Here is a 19,013-nt window from a genome sequence, read left to right on the forward strand (position 1 = left end):
CCACTGTGTTTGAACAAAGAGCGCAAACTTTTGGAACAACTGCTTGTAGTCCGGTAGAGATATTCTATCACATGAAATCTTTAAAGCCAAATTTATGCATGTTTTTCAAAGACATTCCCAAGCTCAAAACAGAAGTTCCATAATGCACGGTGCAGAAATGACTGGACAAGGTTCTTTGATCTGTGCTATGCAGGAGGTCGGTCTAGATGTCAGAGTATTCCCTTCTGTCTGTAATATATTGAGGTGCATTATTACAAGCTTATCATGCATTTACATGTTTCCATCTAATTAACAGAATGTAACAGAGTGCATTTGCAGAAAGACAATTCAACTATTTTTAGATACTATTGTACCTTTAATTTATTAGCTTTTGTTAAAAGCATGTAACAATCTAGAGGATATAAAGTATAATTTACAAAAATATAAATCTTGGTTATTTTATTTTTAGTATTTCAACGTAATACTATATAGTATGTGTTACTCAGAGAATATGTTTAACAACAAGAAATTAAACAGCAAACCAAAAGTGTGGGGTATTACTTATGTCTTTTGTTGAACAAATTATATATTAGGGAAGGGTAACCAAAAATGGCTATATTAACATACTGTTTATATGAAAGCTTATGCAGTGCACTATACTTGCATCCTGAAGAAAATATACATTTTAAGCTCTTTATTACAGCATTTTTCAGTATAAATATGCAGATTAAGAGTATGAGTGTTTTAGGCAAAAAGTTTTGATTTGTGTACAAAAGTGATATTCTAAAATAAGCTTGCCTTTGCAAGTTCACTTCCCATCTTCTTGGTTAACTGAAGAGATAAAATAGTCAGAAAAATAGCATATAAAACCATATTTTAGTCCTTTGATTATGGAAAACTTTACACTTAAATTTCTCACTAAACACCAGATGTCTTGAATACGTGTGTTAGGAAGATATTTGTAATAGTATTGAATTCCTGGAGGATGAATATGAAAGACAAATGACAGTAAGGCATATCCTTCCAGGTAAGCATGTGGATCATTTTAGTCTCCCTGCATGCTTTCTGTAGAGGAATTGTAGGCTTGCGTTCACTCACCAGCACAAGTGGATTCATTTCCCATTTACAGCTTTCCCAGTGTAGTCGAGCAGGATGCGTGGGTCTCATTAAAGATGTGTTTGTATGAATTTATCGGCAAGCGCAAGTTTCAACCGACATATTGGGATATACCTTTAAAACAACGTTTTTGTTCTCATCTAAGAACAGGACACTGAGTGAGCTCATTTTGTCAGGAACGCAGCAGGGTTCCGGGATGCCAGGAATGATTCCTACTGCTTTTACGATGCTCTGGATTGTAGCATGATTTGATGGTCGGACAATCTGAAACAGAGAAGGAAATAGTTATTGCTTCATTTATGAGCAGTTGCTTTCCCAGATGGACTTGGAAAATGACAACAATTTGGGGTTTTTTTGTTTCTCAAAAAAGTGAATATATGTGATTGAGTTACAGGGCCATGCAGCACAGTCAGGCCCTCACATTTCCAGCTTTCCTGTGCTGGGTGTAGCCAACAGATATTTTGTGTTTCTTATGCTGCCTTATAAATACCAGAGGAGGGCACTGGTGGCACAGCCAGCGGTCTGAAGAAAGAATGTCCCTGACTGTACCTACTAGATGCTGGAGGCAGGCGTGCAGGAGAAAAGTACTGAGGTGGGGCACACTTCTCAGTCGTAAGATGTTATCTTTTGTTTTCTTAACCTCTTGTCTGACTTGGAAAATTGGCTACTGTAGGAATTTCCAAAATAACTCTCCCTATGTTCCAGTAGTATTTCTCCTAATGTACGCTAACCCGGAATTAGTTACTTTTTCCTGGAGTAATTACTGCCTTTTAAAATAGCGGAGTGCTCCAGAAGTAATGTCCACAGGGGCGAGTTAGTCTAGAATAATCAACCAACCTGACAGAGCCATTCTGATCATAACCCCATGACAAACAAGTACTTCATACCTGCAGCCTCTGTCGCTTCCCTCTGGCTCCCTCACCAGGCTTCCCCCCGCCCCCGCCCCGAGCTAGCCTCAAAGTGGGAGAAGAAAACAAAAGGCTGTGAAAGCAGTAAAAGCATGAAGTGAGGTTTCACAGCAGCTTTATATCTATATACTGTACAGGGTACTGAGCCACAATTTTATTTCTACTGTGGATTTTCTTGATTCAGTAAACAATACAAGGAAAAATATTTCAGACCAGGAGGCAGACATTAAGTGTAACAGTGGTGAGAATAAGAAAAGGAGAAAGTTAAGATATGTAAATAGTATACTGTTTAATAGTTAAATGTAAACTTTCTTTTTTTTAGCCTTTATTCACAAGCTACACTTGACCCTTGTAGTCTGAGCAACTGAATAGTACTAAACAGTCAAGCTCAGGTTTACTGGTGATGGTGTGGCAGCCTTTCTGTTTCATGGTCTCAGTGTAGCACACAATGCATGTGCTCCGGCTACATGAGGCCATAGTACGGCATGCACCCTAGCACTGAGGCTGAAGCTCCAGTGACTCCTGTTCAGTTGTCATGCTTCAATACTGTCCCAGAAAATAAGTACAGTAACAGTAGGAAAATTAGTTGTATTGGGCTTTTTGCTAGAGTTGCATGTGTTTTATGCACAGATCTGGTATATGTGGCACATGAAATCAAAGAATCACAGAATCCCAGGTTGGAAGGGACCTCAGGGATCATCTAGTCCAACCTTTCTAGGAAGAGCACAGTCTAGACAAGATGGCCCAGCACCCTGTCCAGGCGACTCTTGAAAGTGTCCAACGTGGCCGAGGCAACCCCTTCCCTGGGGAGATTATTCCAGTGGTGACTGTCCTCACTGTGAAAAATTTCCCTCTTGTGTCCAATCAGAATCTCCCCAAGAGCAACTTGTGTCCATCCCCCCTTGTCCTCTCCATGGGACTCTGTGCAAAAAGGGAGTCTCCATTTTCTTTGTAGCTGCCCCTTAAGTGCTGGTACGTGGTGATGAGATCCCCTCTGAGCCTCCTTCATCACTATTGGTACAAAGCTGTATATCGGGTGGAAAATTATATCTATGGGATAACAAATAGGGGCTTTGCACATCTCCACACGGAAGCAGATACTTCAAGTGAGAAGAACTAACATCTACATCTTCTCTGTTTTTCAAATAATAATTGAGTATATGCAAAACATGATTTTTCATTTCAACATGAAAAGTTACGCAGTCCATGGGTATAACAAAGCTACTATTTTTTAGGATAATTCAGTTTTGATACATTTGCTTTAAGTGTAACATATCAGCAAATCACATCCAAATCTTAATTGCTGTTAAGGCTTTCAGATATTCCTTAACTAAAGTGACCTCATTTGAGCCATTACAAGGCAGAACTGTGAAGTCCATCCTTGATCCTTTGGGACTTCAGGGCAGCATCCCCATAGTCGAGTCCCAAGTGACTAATCCTGGAAAGTGCCTTTCTGTAATTAGCATACGTTGGCATAATTAGCAACAGCTTGCTTTCTCATGCCACCCTTCATCTTTAGATTTCAAAGATGTCTGCAAACAAGCAGCAGTGAATTAGTCTCACAGCTGCCATGTGAAGTAGAAATAAGCTGCTACCTGCATTGGTCATGCCAGCAAATCTGGACAGCAAGAGAGAGACAGAAGTAACTTTCATGTGTTTAAGCAACTGCAGTTTAGAAATTAAAAGAACTAGAGCTTCTAGAATCAAGTTCTCTCCTTAACCTTTATGAAAAAATCTCCTGTAGTGTTCCTAGCACCTTTATTATTTCACATTGTTATTTGAAACAGTCACAGATCCTAATGTTCTACTGAAACAGAATTTGTTGACCGCATGGAGTGGAGAACCGTCAGTACCCTCAGTGCCAGTTACTGATTTACAGGGTTCCTGGGTATGAAACTGCAGAAGATCCTACTAGGATCTTCTCCGGCTCTCTGTAATATCTGCAAAGAACAAATAGATGTGAGCAAAGTCTAGTGTGAGCAGCTGTCTACCAAGGCAACAGCACTAATTAGGTTTCTAATGCCTGCAAGTATATACACTATGCACAGAAATGCTCATAAAGAAAAATGCTTATTATAGACTATTACCCTGTACCCAATCTGGCTGCCTGAGCCCCACATCCACAGCAGAGCCAGACAGCACACCCATCGCACATTCAGCCAGGCTCCGAATTTTCCAGCCCTTCTGGAAACCTGGCACCAGTATTCAGTGATCATGGGCTAACCTTCACATTGGCGTTTGTACCGATGTGCTAAAGTGGAAAGCTTGAAATAATGAGTTGAATGCCCAGTAGTGATGGCACTGAGGAAGCGCTAATGTTTTAATTGCTGGCTACCAATTTACATACAGCAGGCCAAATTCTGCTCGCTCTTAACCTCTAGGACAATCCTAGCTCAGGAACATTTTGGGCCTCAGAAAATAGAAGGGTGATGATGTAGCCAAAAAGCAGTTACACAGCAGGTTTGAAATTCTTTAGACTCTCCCCTTCTGCCTGGCTTACACCCTATTTAAAGTCTGTTTTATCGTGAATTTGCCCCTCAAAAACCACCACATTCCCCATGTCTTACTAAGCAATACTTCTTAGCTTTAGGAAAGTTTTGTTTTCAGGTTTGAATTCAGCTCTCGAAATGAAACTCATGAACTGATACACTTAAAAGGATGAAACCAAGAGAATTCTAATTACTGTAGACCGGGGAAAGGATATGTTCCCACCTACTTCTACCACACTTAAGACTAGCATTAATTTGGCAAATGCAGCAGTGCAGCCATTATTAACCATATAACCTAGTCTTCCCCCTCACAGTTCAGGGAATAAGAACTAACAATAAGCATTAAAGTAGGTGAACTTGCTATGACAAGATTTGTACCAGAGCTGTTTTGTATCTAGATTAAGAATTGTAGTTATTCAAGTAGATGTGCAGAGTGATGTACGGATACTTTAAAAAAAAAAACCAACCAGTGTAAAAAGTGATGATTCTCAACATGCCAGGTATATAAGTATAATTCTACCTCCACAGTTCTAAAAGAGTACCTTGGAAGTAAGGCATCTGTTGCCCATCACAAGTTGACTGTGTAGACCAAGACTTCACAAATAGCCTTAATCTGGCCTTTGATTTAGGAGTGCCAAGATCATATGCATGCTTTCCTGACTTAGGGTATAGATGCAAGAACAAAAGCTATTTCTCTCTCCATAATTTTTAGCAGTAAATATGCTCTGACCTGAAGCTTCATTCATGCTGACACCCTAGTTATCTCTGTTCATTTGGAAACAGTTATTTTTAAAAGTTACAACTGTGAATTTGCCTCTATTTTTTCCCCTTTTAAAATTACAAAGCTAATAAAAAGTAGACCCCTTCCAAATCAAACCCAATAAAAGAGTGTGTCAGACCAAAAATCCCAAATCTAGGTAGCTGTGATTTGGTTTTCAATTTCTGTTTGCTTTTTTTGTTTGTTTGCTTTGAGTTTGTTTGGCACCAAGATGCTAGTGCAGCCACATTAATTTATTTAGAAAACAAGTATCAAAATGAGAACTGAAGTGTTTTGGATTCACAAGGGAATCTTTATTATATAGCAAGTAATATTTCTAGATAAGACATTAAATAAGTCTGGAATATAAGCTTATTTAACTATTCCAGATAGAAGCGGATCTACTCTTTCTTGGTTCTTTCAGCTTTTGTGTCGTGCTGTTTTGCTCACAAGGAGCCAGATGTGTTAAATGTATCTTCAGGCTGTGGGTCTATGGCAGAGGACCCATATCCCCGGGCTGTGTTTTGTTTTGGATAAGTTAAATGATGGTTGTGTTGCATGATCTCTTTATACTACAACAAAAAAGTGAAGTTGTATGTGAGCCTGTGCAAGCTTTAATTTTTACCAGCCCATGTATCAATTTATGCATACGTGGTTCGGCATTGGCCAGCTACACAAGAGCACGTGGTCAGATTTGTACACCCTACCATGATGTCTGCATTTCCACCGTTCCTGGACTCAAACTAGCCTGCCTATGTACTCTTCCTGAAATCATACTACTCATTTCAACACAAACATACATCAGTCTCCCTGTACGTAAAGTAGGGCAGATTCCTGTCTCAGAACTTTGAAATTCTCTGCCGTAAAATGCTATCCATTATTTATGTGCTGAGACACCACATGCAAACCTGTCAGTAGAATAAATAATCAGGCCCTTTGTAGGTAGAATTGCAGAATAATTACAGTTTCTAAACATGCAGGTTATGCAGTGCTTCAAATCCTCCCCTCCCCAATTACATGAAAGCCCTATAAAGCACTGATAATTCTCATGCTACATAGGATTGCCAAAATTTCTACTGCTTGCCATAGAGCAAGTGAATGGGAGCGGGCCAAATCGAAATTCCATTGGAGCAGGAGTTCATGCTTGCTTCTCTATTAGCACATTTCACACTGCTTCTCTAGGAGGAATTTGGTACGCTAGCTTTATAGCGTTACAGACAGCTATGTGGCATTTCGAGCCACATCAGGTAAATTGACTTTTTTGTTCCAGCAGGATTATCTTAAGAATTTAGTAAGTTAAAAAAGCCCCAGAGAATTTTAAGACACAAATATCAGCTTAACCAGCATTCTTATTTTCAAAGTGACAAGCAGTTTCTTAAAGTTAAAAATACCCCAGTGTCACTCCTCTGCACTTGTCTCCAAAGGTATTACCAGTGAGATTCAGAAATATTCTGATACCATAACTTGTTTTATTATTAGCATATAATACTTTATACTCCTGCTACCACAACAGAGTAGTTTGATGATTTAGTGTGTGTAACCATATTTTAATAAGCTGCATAAGTCCTTATGCTATGGTTTCAAGATATAAGATAAAAACTGTAAGATAAACCTGAGAAATTTTTCTTATTCTTCAGATTACATTTAAAGATAACTTGGAGTCTTTTTGCACTCTGATGAATAAGTTGATGGAAACGATATTGCTGAAATTATTTAGGCTGAACAAGGCAACAGAACACAGTGGAAAGGGTAGAAATCTAAAGGAAAATCTAACTAAAGTAGTACTTGGATAGGCAGAACCGTAGATCTGCTGTTTGCAAGCTAACAACAACAAAAAGGCATACTACCTTGGGCATTGGAAATTCGCATGCCCCTGCACAGTAGTAGGCATCAAATGATTTGGGAGAAATGATCCATTCATTCCAGCCGATATCGGCAAAGTCAACTTTCATGTATCTTCTTGAACAAATCCTTGGCTCATTCCATTGTTTTCGCCTTGCTTTCTTCATTGTTTTCTCATCAAAATTTAGCACCTGAGACTTTGTAAGTGTTTCTGTATTTTCTTGCCCTTTCCTCCTTCGGTCTTTGCGTGAGGCTTTTGGTTTCAAGGACTTGTAGGCATTCTCCCATATGTTATGTTTGTTATATTTATTGTTGCTATAATTTACTTCTGGCAACTCATTGTTCTGAATAGAGCTGGAGAGGTACGTGTCCCTCCTCACTCGGGTATCGGTAGAAGCATTAGGGGATAGATTTGGGTCCCCGTCATTGGAAGGGAATGGATCATAGCGCTGTAGGGTGACTGCCACGCTGTTAGGTTCAGAGATTGCAAGATCATTGGCATAAACTAGTATATAAGGCAGATGACTGGCGACCTGTTCAGGGAAGCCCTGGTGTTTCTCCCCAGAATCAAGCTCAGCACAGAGAATGAGCTCTCCAGCCTGTTTTGATTCTTTTATGATGTGCGAAATGTCCTTTGCATGCCAAGCCCCTCGCCTTTGAAGAAACACAGTGATGTTCCCTTTCACTAGTGCGTAGGCAGAATTCTGGTGAATGCTTTGGAAAATGAGGTTGAGCCGCAGGATCGGAGGCAGGTGAAGGAGGCGGCAGGATGAGTTCTTGGACCGCTTACAAAACACTTCCCGGTGCCGAGGGCGTTTGTCAGCATAGAAGTGAAAAGTGGCAGCAAGGATCATCTCTGAATCCTGCATGGATGTGAGATTGAAGCAGTACAAGGGCTTCTGGGCCAAGAATTCTGCAAGAGACCAAGGAAAACATGGATAAATATCTGAGCCCAAAAATGGTAGTCAAATCTTTATTCCTATATAAACGGATTAAGAGATTTTGCTTTTCACTTACCCGCTTCAAATCAGTTATAGTGAGCTTGTCACTTCAGCTTAAAACTATGGTGAATAAGAGGAGGAAGAAACCCTAACCATATTTAATAGTAATATTACAATAACATCAGGACTGTCCAACACACCGGGCACCTTTTGTATACATGAGGGATAAAACTCTTCCCAGACACTTGCAGTTTCAGGCTGCCTTTCATTCCAGGCAGGCAAGAAAAGCAATCCTTGCTTTGATTTCATTTACGACAAAGTCAAACTCAGAGAAGCTACCAGATTTGCCTGTGGCAGAGCTCAGAACAGTACCTTACTCAGTATTACTGGCTGAAAACTGGGTTTACAGTTAATATTCAAGATGGTCTAATCTAAAGCTGACTGCAAAGATACCTGAAAGATCTCTGGCTGCTAACTCTGTGGGTGACAGCATATGAAGCTCATCATCCATAAACAGCGCACAAGAGAGATTTCACAAGGGGGCCGGAGAGACAGTGTGACACATTTTGGGGACTGTTACTCTTATGAGCAATCTTCCTTTCCGGTATACATGGTGTAGGAGCATTGTTTAAAGCACTGTGAAATCTACTTGGTTTCTAAGAATTGTGTTTTGATCTTCTTTAGTGACAACTAGTGTTGAATAGGAGCCAACTCTTAAAATTCAAACTACGTTTGATAAAGCTTTTTTTAATCTAGTTAATCTGTGCTCGGGGTACATCTCTACCCTCCTCTCAAGGAAGATGCCCAATTTTACACCAGTAACTGTTTACACCACGTTTGTTTGAACAGTAGAAACCTCTCTTAGTGTGTTAAAATATAATCCCAGAATCAAAAGACCATGCCTTCAGTATGTCATTGTGAAACGTTGCTTTATTTTTTCTCTTTTCCTAGCTCAAGAGTATACAGGAAAGTGGTGGCAGAACCAACAAGTGATTCCTGTTCTCCCAAGCTCAGACTGGTACTTAGAGTCCATCGAAGGACTACAGTGGGTAAGTTTGCATCTTCAGCTAACCCAAGTGGACAAACCCTCTGGCAGCCTTTTTTGACATACCTGGAAATTCTCTGGCAGTAGAGAGGAAGAAACCCCAAACCAAACAAAACCCAACAAACCCAACAGCCAGTCTTCCCAGAAACACTTTAGGTTTCTTTTTCAGTGTGCTGTGAGTGATGAGCCACAGAAATTTTGGCAACAACAGAAAGGCAGTACTGTTAACTGCCACCTGTCAGAATGTTCTTCCTTTTAAGCACAGTTTCATTTGAAAGATGGAAATTAATAGTGCTTCATCTCACTAAATTGGTGCTTGCTGTCTTCCAGTTTATGCTGGATAGAAGAGTCATTTGGACTAAACCACAGCAGGTTAGGGTGTTCATTATCCCCAGGCCCACATAGACAGCGAAAATACAAGTGGTTAAGTATGCAATTTCCACCTATGCCATATGTACTTTTTTCCTGATGCAGTGAAGTGGAACAGCTTGCACTGGTGCCCACGTAATAGTTTCACAATATTCTGTGATGAGAACCTACTTGTTTCTGTCAGTTCAGGCCAGGATTCCTATCAGTAGGACAGGAGCTCATACTATGAAAAACTGAAGAGTTTAGATTCTATTCAAGTCTTTGAAGCATATAAATTTCACAAGGCTGCTAACCCATTTCTCAGACCAAGGAAGAGACTAATCGTAGTACTTCCTTCAGAACACCAGGCTGTTATTAATGTTTGTTCATTTCAGAAGGCATATTTTTTAAAAAAAGAATTCTATCACCGCCTCTCCCCACCTGACCTGTATACAGTTGAAACTTTTAATATTTTTTTAGTAGAAGAATGCTCCTAGCACCATCAGTTCTGTAGATATGACTATGAAGCATATGCATCGCTGGGACAAAGATGTTTCAAACACCAGAGACCCAGGGTTTCAGATGGGAAGGTAACTTGTAATGATAGCTCAGAGAAAGGGAGTTTTGGTTCATCTAACTTAATTCTGCTTTCTAGAGTGAAACAAACCCTTCAAAAGTCAAAATTCTTTGCAGAACAGAATAAGAATCTGTGAATCTACAGCTACTGAAAAGCCAGAAGCCTGACAGTACGGGCTTTTTAGGAATTGAGGAGACTTGAATTTTGGATGGAACATAGTCAAATTTATTAGATTGTGTCAGATTGCTCAGGCTTTTACTAACCTGTCAACCAAGCATTGTTACATTTTCCAGGTCTGCTCTGGAGCTGTACTAGCTGTGTACATTAAAGCTGTTAACATTTTACTGATTGTATCTACATCTGACCACTGTAGATGGCTTCAAGTTAGGAATACAGGCAAGATGTGTGGAGGATACACGCAAGGGATTGGTAGAGAAAAAAAAGGCAAGTGGCCAAGGAGAGAAAATATTAGCCTTTAGTATATAATCCACATCGGAGAATGCTGCATTGTAGTGAGTGAAGAATAGCAACACAGATTTACATGGTATTTCTGATAACACATTTGTGAGAAAGAAATATGCTGAGAACCTAATTTAAGATATTTTAAACTGTGAAATTATGTTAAAGCAAGGCTCTAGAGGCCAGAATCGCCATTCCCTGGGTAATCTTGATTTGGTTTTCTTGCACATATGCATTATGATATAGCCTTAGATAAATGGCTGCTATTTTGTACTACTCACCAAGGCCTTTGCTTCATTTAGCACAGAGGATGAATGGTGTTCATGGAATGAGCCTGAGCTGCAAGAGTCAGTTTGTGGGGAAGTTTCATGGCTTGGGCAGCAGATAGCTGCTGTGAAGGCCAGTTCCCCTCAATCTCAGCAACCTAGGTGAAGTTGGACAGTAACTTAATATTTCACATTTGGTCAAACCACTTACATCTTGACAGTGTAACTAACTTCAGACAGCTGAAAACTGGAAAGCACCTAAAGAAAAAATGAACTTGAGAAGTTACTTCATAGACTGTCTCTCAGCTCCTTATCAGAGAAATAATGTACTCTTGTGAGCACAGGTAGAGATGAGGTGAGCTGAGAGGAGGTGATGAGATGTTTGTGAAGCACTTTTCCCCAAAGTGATAAGTACTGCTAGAGGAACATGAAGTTACATTGGGAACTTGTGCAAATAGCACTTGCATATCTACAGAAAGTACCTCATGTTACATACAGAGAAATACTGCATATTCAGTAACCCTGTCAACCCTATCTCTACCCTGTAAGGGAGGCGTAGGATGGCAGTACAGCTCTGTAGGTGAGGAGACCTCAATAACACATATAACAAAGGAGTAAACTAAGTCTGGACTGACATTATGCACCTCTGGAGCCCTCATCTTGACACCCATAACTACTAACGATGCTTGAGTGTCCCCTAACAACGAACCTTAAGCTGCAGCATAGGAACAGAAGGTTACAGATTTTCGGAAAGGTACATGTTCTTTATTTAAAAGAATGAACTCCATTACTTAGGATAAGGAAGAAGAAATTATTGTCAGTATAGTGTTTTACTTATCTCAATAGGATCAGAATTACCACCCATATTTTATAAAGGACAGACATTCCACATTTCTTATTAGAACATGCCAATTTCTTCTTTCAGAAGAAAACACTAGAATTTATTGGAGGAAATAAAAAAAATAGACTGTCAGGTAAGGTTCCTCTCCCCACCCCCCCATCTTGTGTCATTCTATGGTTATTTCAGACTGTTCATCACTAGGTTGATGAATTACAAAGAAATACAGTTTATTGTCATAACAAAGCAACATTACAGAGGAGTTTCTGCTTTTACTGGGGAGAGATGGATCAGTAGAGAAGGCACACAGATGGGACACAGGAGTTTTGAACAGAGATGTGCTTTATTTCCACTGCATGCATTCCATCCATTCCAGGCATCTCTACCTTGGTTCATGATCTGACAGGTGAGCAAAATAATATTAGTTTGTAACGGTTCAGTACAGTCTATCTGTGGGTGTAAAATGCTGCTATTTCAGTGTTTTAAGCCAGAACTTAAACCACTTAGATGCAAGTAACTTGGTCAGCAGATTCATTGAAAAATGAGTAAACACCATATAGCGCAATCCTTGCATTCTTCCCAAATCACTCTTGTAGTCCAGGGCCTTGGATAGCAGCCAGCATCAGCTGCTCAGTTCACAGAAACTGAAGAGTGATAGCAGGAGGTCATGGAATAGCCATCCCCCGTGGAAGTTCCTTCCTAACCCCTGTCACTTAGCAGCTGCTAGCTAATGATGTTGAGCATGATGATTTATTTCTCACCCAGGTGTCTGTGGTTGTTTGACATCCTAACTCCTAGATTTCTGGACATTTTCATTAGCCCCTTACCCTTCCATGGGATCTCCTCCTTGAATGTGATTACTTTTTAATATTACATTTGACATGGGATAGAAATCCAAGTTGAGGTTCAGTAGCGAACAGGAGTTACTGTGTAATATTATAGTAATCATTCCCTGAAACACTGCATGCTGCATTGTATTCTATACATCAGCCTTTTACATGTAGGAGAAATAGATGAATTCAGAATTTGCTTTTGTGAGTGTCAGTCTATCAGAGGTGCCTATAAAAAAAAAAAGTATTTCTGGCAGTGTAACAGAAATTACATTCTAGAAATTGAGATAATTCTTATTTTAAGAGCTAAGATCTTAGTTATGGTCTGTAAGAGTTAACCAAAGGAGGAAGGCATTTTCCAGAAAAGATATTTTGGGTTTCCTTGGCAAAGGATAACAAATTTAAGGAGTATTAACTACACAAGCCTCCTCTGTATTGTTTTGAGGACTAGGATAACCAAATTGTCATTTGACACAGCGTATGTGCTCTTCCAGCCTCATGATCAAGGCAAGTAAAACCGGGCAGAGGGAGCTCAGACATCTGTCTTCCCAGGTTTAGGCAGCGCCTTGAATGTAAGGTCCCGAGCAGTTTTAGGCGGCCCCGTAGGCGGCACTCTTCCTAAGAGAGTCTTGTGAGCCTGCGGGGAGAGCTGGAGGAGAGGACCTGCGTCTGGGGCGATCCCTACTAGTTTTGTGTTCCAAGTATCTCTGAAAAGACTTTTCGGTCGGTGCGACGAGCGCTGGAAGGGCTCTCCCTTTCCCGATGGCTGGCGGCCCCAGCGGCGGGGGCTTTCCGGAGGGAGCCCCCCGGTGCTGATGCCCGAGGGGAGGGGAGGGGGCCGGGGAAGGTGGGAAGCCGCCCGCGGAGTAGAGGGGAGAGACGCCGTGGTTAGCAACAATCCCCCCAGGGTCCCCCAGCATGACACCCCCCGACAGCCCCGGCCCTTGGACGCCGAAGACGAGCGAGGGGGCTCCGGCGGCGACTCCGCGCCCGACCCTCCTTACCTGGCCTGGCTTTGAAGCTGCGGACCGTGTTGCCGTCGCCGGGCCGGCTCCCTTCCCGGTTGTACTTCTCGTAGAGCTTAAGCATGTGGACAGCTACCATGTCCTGAGGGATGCCGCCCAGCGCGGGGGGCGGCGGGGGGCCCCCGCGGGGGTCGCGGCCGGGGGAGGGCGAGTCGCGGGCGGCCGGCGGCTGGACGGGGCAGGCGGGCTGGCCGCCGGCGCCCTCCCCCGCGGGCGAGCGGCAGCCCCCGGGGCGCAGGGCCCACAGCAGGAGGCAGCAGGTCAGGCGGCCGGCCATCGGCGCGGTGCCGCGGGGCGGGAGGATGCTGCGGGGCGGGATGCTGCGGGGCGGCCGGGCGCGGAGCGGTGGCGGCTCGGTCGCTGCCTGCGTCTGGGTCTCCCGGTTGGCCGTGCCGTACCGCACCGGGGCGAGGGGGCGGCGGGGCCGGGGAGGGAGGAGGGAGGGAGGGAAGGTGGGGGCGGCCCCCCCCCCCGCCGCCGCTGATGCCGCCTCCGCCGGGCCAATCCTCGGAGCTGCGGGCCGGGGGCGGCGGGGAGCGGGGCTGCGGCGGGGGTCCGGGTGCGGGGGGGACCGAGGACCCGCGGGAGGGGACGCTGCATTCCTCCGGCGCGGGGCTTCCCCGCTCTTTAAAGCGTAACGGGGAAGGATCTAAATTAATTAGCGCCCAGCCGCTGATTGGAGACACATGGCACCGCCGGGGCAGCGAGCGCTGCGGCGGGACCGGCACCGCCGCCGCGACCAGCCAGGGCAGGGGGCTTGAAAATAGTGTCTTAAAAGATTGAAGCAAATAGATAACACGCGGGCGGGCAGGCGGTGGGACAGGAGGGGTGGGGGTGGGTGGGTGGGTGGCAGGGACGGCGCGAGAAGGAAAGGGTGCGCACGGGCGTGCGGAAAGAAGTGGAAGGGTCTTTTCTGTTTGGATGGGCAGAGCTGACGGCGCCGTCCTGGAAAGGCAGCGCTGTAAATAGTGTTTGTTTCAAGGATCCCGGAGAAAAGAGAAGTCCCCGGTGGGTCCGCGCTCTGGAAGACCCAGTGTGAACTCGCCAAGAGTGCAACAAGGGTCACTGATAATTCCCAACAGATACTTAAATAGTAGGGGTTAAAGGGGCTGTGCACGGGTAAACTTTCGTCGTCGGGCTATTTCTATATGTGATCTGGAGGAGGAGAATACTAGCGCGAATTTCTGAAGGATTTACATGGCTTAGGTCGGAGGGGGTTGATTTAAAAGTGAATGGTGCATGTTGCGCTTATTCATCATGTGACACAGGTAGTTCTGAATCGTAGTTTATAGTCACCCAGCGGGTATAAATGCTGCTATAATGAATAGCAGTTTTAAAGACAACCTATAAGGAGAGTGGTATGTTTTAAGGGATTTTGTTCATTCTGCCTCCTTTTTTAAAGCTTGCCCTCCAGTAGCCAAGACAGTTACTTTTCTTGGAGAGTACACAATGCAATAATTGAAAAATTGTTGGAAAAAGCTACTGTTGCTCTGTATAACACCACTCTTTTGTGATTTTTTAACCTTGGAGCGTCAAATCTGAGCAGATACTATTGAAAGCCTCTGAACCACAAGTTTGTAGTTTTTGGATCGTGGCAAAGAAAGGTTTGATTCATTTTTAAAATTAACACCAGGCCACATTGCTCTGTGCTCCTTGAATGTATGAAGTGAACAATTTGCAAATACAAATTCGCCTAAGTGTACATTGCTAAAGTATCAAACCTCCTATTAATTAATCTTTGCTTATAAATAAACCAAACCATCCTTTGATGCTTTTTTTTTTTCTCTCTCCATGGTAGCACGCTCATGACCTCCACTGGGGGTGTGAGTGAACCTTTTGTTGTTTGTGGTTTTTGTCTGTACTGTTTCTATACAATCAAGGTCCTGTGAAAAGGAGGAAGAGGCAGCAGGAGGTAGGAACAAGCTGGGCTATTTTGGACCAATGTCCCATTAAAACGTTCTCTCTCTCCTTAACTCACTCCAAAGTCCTATTCAGGAGTACACTTTGTATCAGTCTTTAACCTGCACTAAAACCTGTAGGACACTGATACTTTGACATTGTTGGGAAAGAATTAAGGAATCAACCAGGATGGCTAATATTTCTTGCCTTATTTTATTGCAGAACAGCAGGAATTCAGAGTCTTTAAAGCTCTGGTACTTTGACTCTTTTATGCAGCTGAGATGATGAAATAAAAATGTGTTTGGTAAAGGAATTCAAATTAGCACTGGGTCACATAATTCCCCTGTTCTGAATATGGCCAATCAATGGCATCTCTAAGGCATCTAGAGGCAAGAGCTATGCAATTTCTGCTCATGCAGAATAATATTCCTAGCGTGGAAATTTCTGCTAATTAAAGCTCTTGCCAAGTAGAGTCTTTTTTTTTTCTACTTCTTAAATAGCTCAAGTCAAAGCTTTGCAAGCCAGGGCTTGGAGAAAGTCTATGGTTAGAGCAATGCATTCAAGATTTTAAACTGCAGATCTAAGCTTCCTGCTAAAATAATTGTTATATAAATAGTGTTACATACCCTTAATAACAGTTTTTGTGTGGAAAAAAAAAAACCCAGATAATGTTTTCTTATGGAATTAGAGACATCTCTACAAAGGAACTGTTGTGACCTGTGCTTGTGTTTTGTTGTAGAACGTAATGTAGGAAATACATAGGAAATTTGGAAGAGGGGATATAGGTCACCAGGAATAGTATCTGTTCTTTTTGTTCTATGGTAAAATAACTTATTAATGCCCTTTAGGGTTAGATCTATCTATATTAAAAGAATTTTGCCTGACTCTTTATTTTTAAGAATAAAGTAAGTAGCAGGGATAATGAAGGTTAAAACTCCAGGGGAGTAACTGAAACATAAATTATTACTGAATTTGGGCTTCGGTCCAAATTTATGGTTACTACTTACTGAAGGGATAGTTCATTCATTTTTTGCTCAGAAAAGTACCTTGCTATGTATAATGCTTACACAATTAGCTAGGACCATACCAGACCATTCCTTAAGTGTATAACTTATTAATTAGTAATTAACTGAATGAAAGCAGTGGGCTGCAGGTTTTCATAGAAACTGATGGCAGAACTCTCAAACCCCTTTTCACATTCCATCCCAAATCACATGGTGTGACACGAATGATATACGGCCAGTAAAAAAGGCTTTTGTGTTTTCTTCAGTTTTTCTGAACAATAGTGAAATTATCTTAATACCTGGAAAAGAACAAAGGGTCGTAGTGGTGTTCAGGTGTTAGAGCAAGCAGAATGCTCAGAGCTGATCCAGAGTCCTGCAAGGGGCTAATGTCGAGATAAAAGTTTGGGCTTATCAGGCAGTGTGTATCATTGGCAGGGAAAGCTTTGCCTCTTGAGAAGCAGCACTCACTGTCCCAGTCCATCCCATCAGCTCAAGAGCAAGCTCTCACCTTGGATCTCCATTCTGGACCCACACTCTCTCATAGTCCAGTATGTGGCAAGAATAGCCTTTTTTCCCTGCCAGGTTCGCCATCCTTCATCTTTAGTGACAGAAGTTCATTTTGTCTGTCTTGCTAAGAAGCAAGAATTACCTCTGTTCGCATCCTACCACGCTATTAATGGGGCATAATTACGGGAAGTAAGGAACTAGGAATGAAGATGCGCGCTCAGTTCAATTGTCCCACCCTACTGTAGACGTCCATAACTGTTCATATGGTCTGTGTTCTAGGGGTGCCTGTTGCTTTTAATTGGCTATAAAAGAAGTCTATGTCAGCTAGCTGAGATGTGTGGAAGATGAATTTCACTCTGAAGGGGTGGTTGTGTGGGGTAGAGAGCACCTTCCTCTTCTGTTAGTTTCATTGGCATATGATAGCACATGCACTGTTCAGCCTCACATTTAGTGTTTTGCAAGACTGGATTTAACTTTGGTTTCTCTTTACACACTTGGCATGTCACAGGTATTGGCATATTAATCCCTTATCCCTATCAGTGATGAAAATGTCAGGAGTACCTATCACTTTTGTGGTTTTATCTCACTGAGAGTTCAGGATTTATTCTTCTATATTTGAAGACTTTCAGAATATGTGTTTATGACAGGTCTGTCTATTTGGAGCCAGAGGCTTGTGTTTCTACCTTGAAGTCCGCCATTTATGCTTGTAATGAGGACAGCGTAGACAATTATCAGACAAGCGTCTCCCATTCTGTTGCTACCCAGAAGCTGCAAGCCTCTACTGGAGCATTTTCTCCATGCATAGGTTACTAAGTGCAAAGATGTCAGCCGGTATTAGCAGAAGTAGTAATTCTGTGACGTTACTAGGCACTGGCCTGAAATGAAGACCATATTTTATTTTATTTTTTTTACAGCTGGCACTTTCAACTTCTCAGTGACCCACACACCACAACACAGAGTCATTTAAAAAGAAAAAAGGCTAGTTTTTTTTTTCCCCATTAAGAAAGGGAAGCACACTTTTCTGGTGGAAATTCCAGTTGTTACTCATATTTGTTGTAAACCTGGTTCATCCAGGTTGGTAATGCTGCCTTGGAGCTCACCTGAACTGCAGTAGCTCCTGTTATGGTTTGAGAGATGTCTCCTTAGAGTGAGAGGATGCATCACAAGTGCCTGGCCATTGCACTTCCTGGGATACAGACCCTTTTCTTCCGTGGGAGAGGGAAGCTACAGGAGCATGAGAACACAAGGCAATCAAACCACTCAGATCGTGGCTGAAGCAGAAGTAGACAGCTTTAGGGAGGAAAGGTGTGTGTGTGTTAAATCCAGTTTCCTGTTCAAAAGAAATTTTAAGGAAATATTTCAAGCAGCCCTAGGCACCCTTCTCTAAGTTCCAGCCAGCAACCTATAGGGCTTTGAATTCCCTGTCCTTTTACTCAGTTTGCTTCCTAGGCAGCAAAGACTCTCACTGAGGTCAGTGTTCGGTACAAGTTCAGAGCTCAGCCTGATGCACTTAACAGGCAAGATCAGTACCTGCTGAGCAACGGTTGCCAGTGTAAACACTGCTGCTTTTCAAGAGAACAGCAGTGGGGGTGGGAGATGAGTTAGATAGGCTTGGTGAGACTGCAGTGTACCATGATAGACCCTGCATCAGTGCTAAGATGGCCAGCTGTAATACACATCTTCAGACTCCTGTTTACAAGTGGAATTTGAAGGCTGTGGAAAGAGGGTGGGGGAAAGGCAGCAGCAGCTGGGAACCATCCATGACCACAGCTGGTTTTGCAAAGATCTTCTTGCAAATTGGGTTGGGACCTTTCCAGGATTTTCTTGGTCTGAGTAATGCTGCAGACGAGAGGAGGATGTATTGTGCTGATAGTACAGAAAGGTTTCTGCACGTGGAGGACTAGATTAGACAAATATTGGGGAAATATTTTAGGAGCGTGATGAGCAGCTGCTGACCAGTAGGTGGCAAGCGTGCCCCTAAGTCAAGGCTAACCCATTGCTCCCTTGTGTATGGGACAATGTTGTGGCCTTAGGATGACAGTTGGGATCACTTATGATCCTGTAGCATTTTCCCAGCAAGTAGCTCTGTCAGGTAGCCTCAGTGTTTCCAGCTTGAGTATTCTTAGCCTCTTAAGCCTTATGACAGCTTTGGCTGACCTCCTGCACAGTGCTTGTAGGAGAAC

The 19,013-nt window shown here is 42.7% G+C and overlaps 1 protein-coding gene across 1 annotated transcript; it reads right to left on the reverse strand.

Moving 5' to 3' along the window:
* Window positions 1–342: 342 nt before the first annotated feature.
* On the reverse strand, window positions 343–14,103 carry GDF10 (growth differentiation factor 10). Its single transcript, XM_064463721.1, has 3 exons — window positions 13,400–14,103; window positions 7,097–8,004; window positions 343–1,359 (listed from the first exon to the last, which is right to left on the reverse strand). The coding sequence occupies exons 1-3, from the start codon at window positions 13,695–13,697 to the stop codon at window positions 1,168–1,170; spliced, it is 1,398 nt and encodes a 465-aa protein (XP_064319791.1). The 5' UTR covers window positions 13,698–14,103; the 3' UTR covers window positions 343–1,167.
* Window positions 14,104–19,013: the final 4,910 nt, after the last annotated feature.

This window comes from Phalacrocorax carbo, chromosome 12, assembly GCF_963921805.1.
Source record: "Phalacrocorax carbo chromosome 12, bPhaCar2.1, whole genome shotgun sequence".
NCBI classification, from domain to species: domain Eukaryota; kingdom Metazoa; phylum Chordata; class Aves; order Suliformes; family Phalacrocoracidae; genus Phalacrocorax; species Phalacrocorax carbo.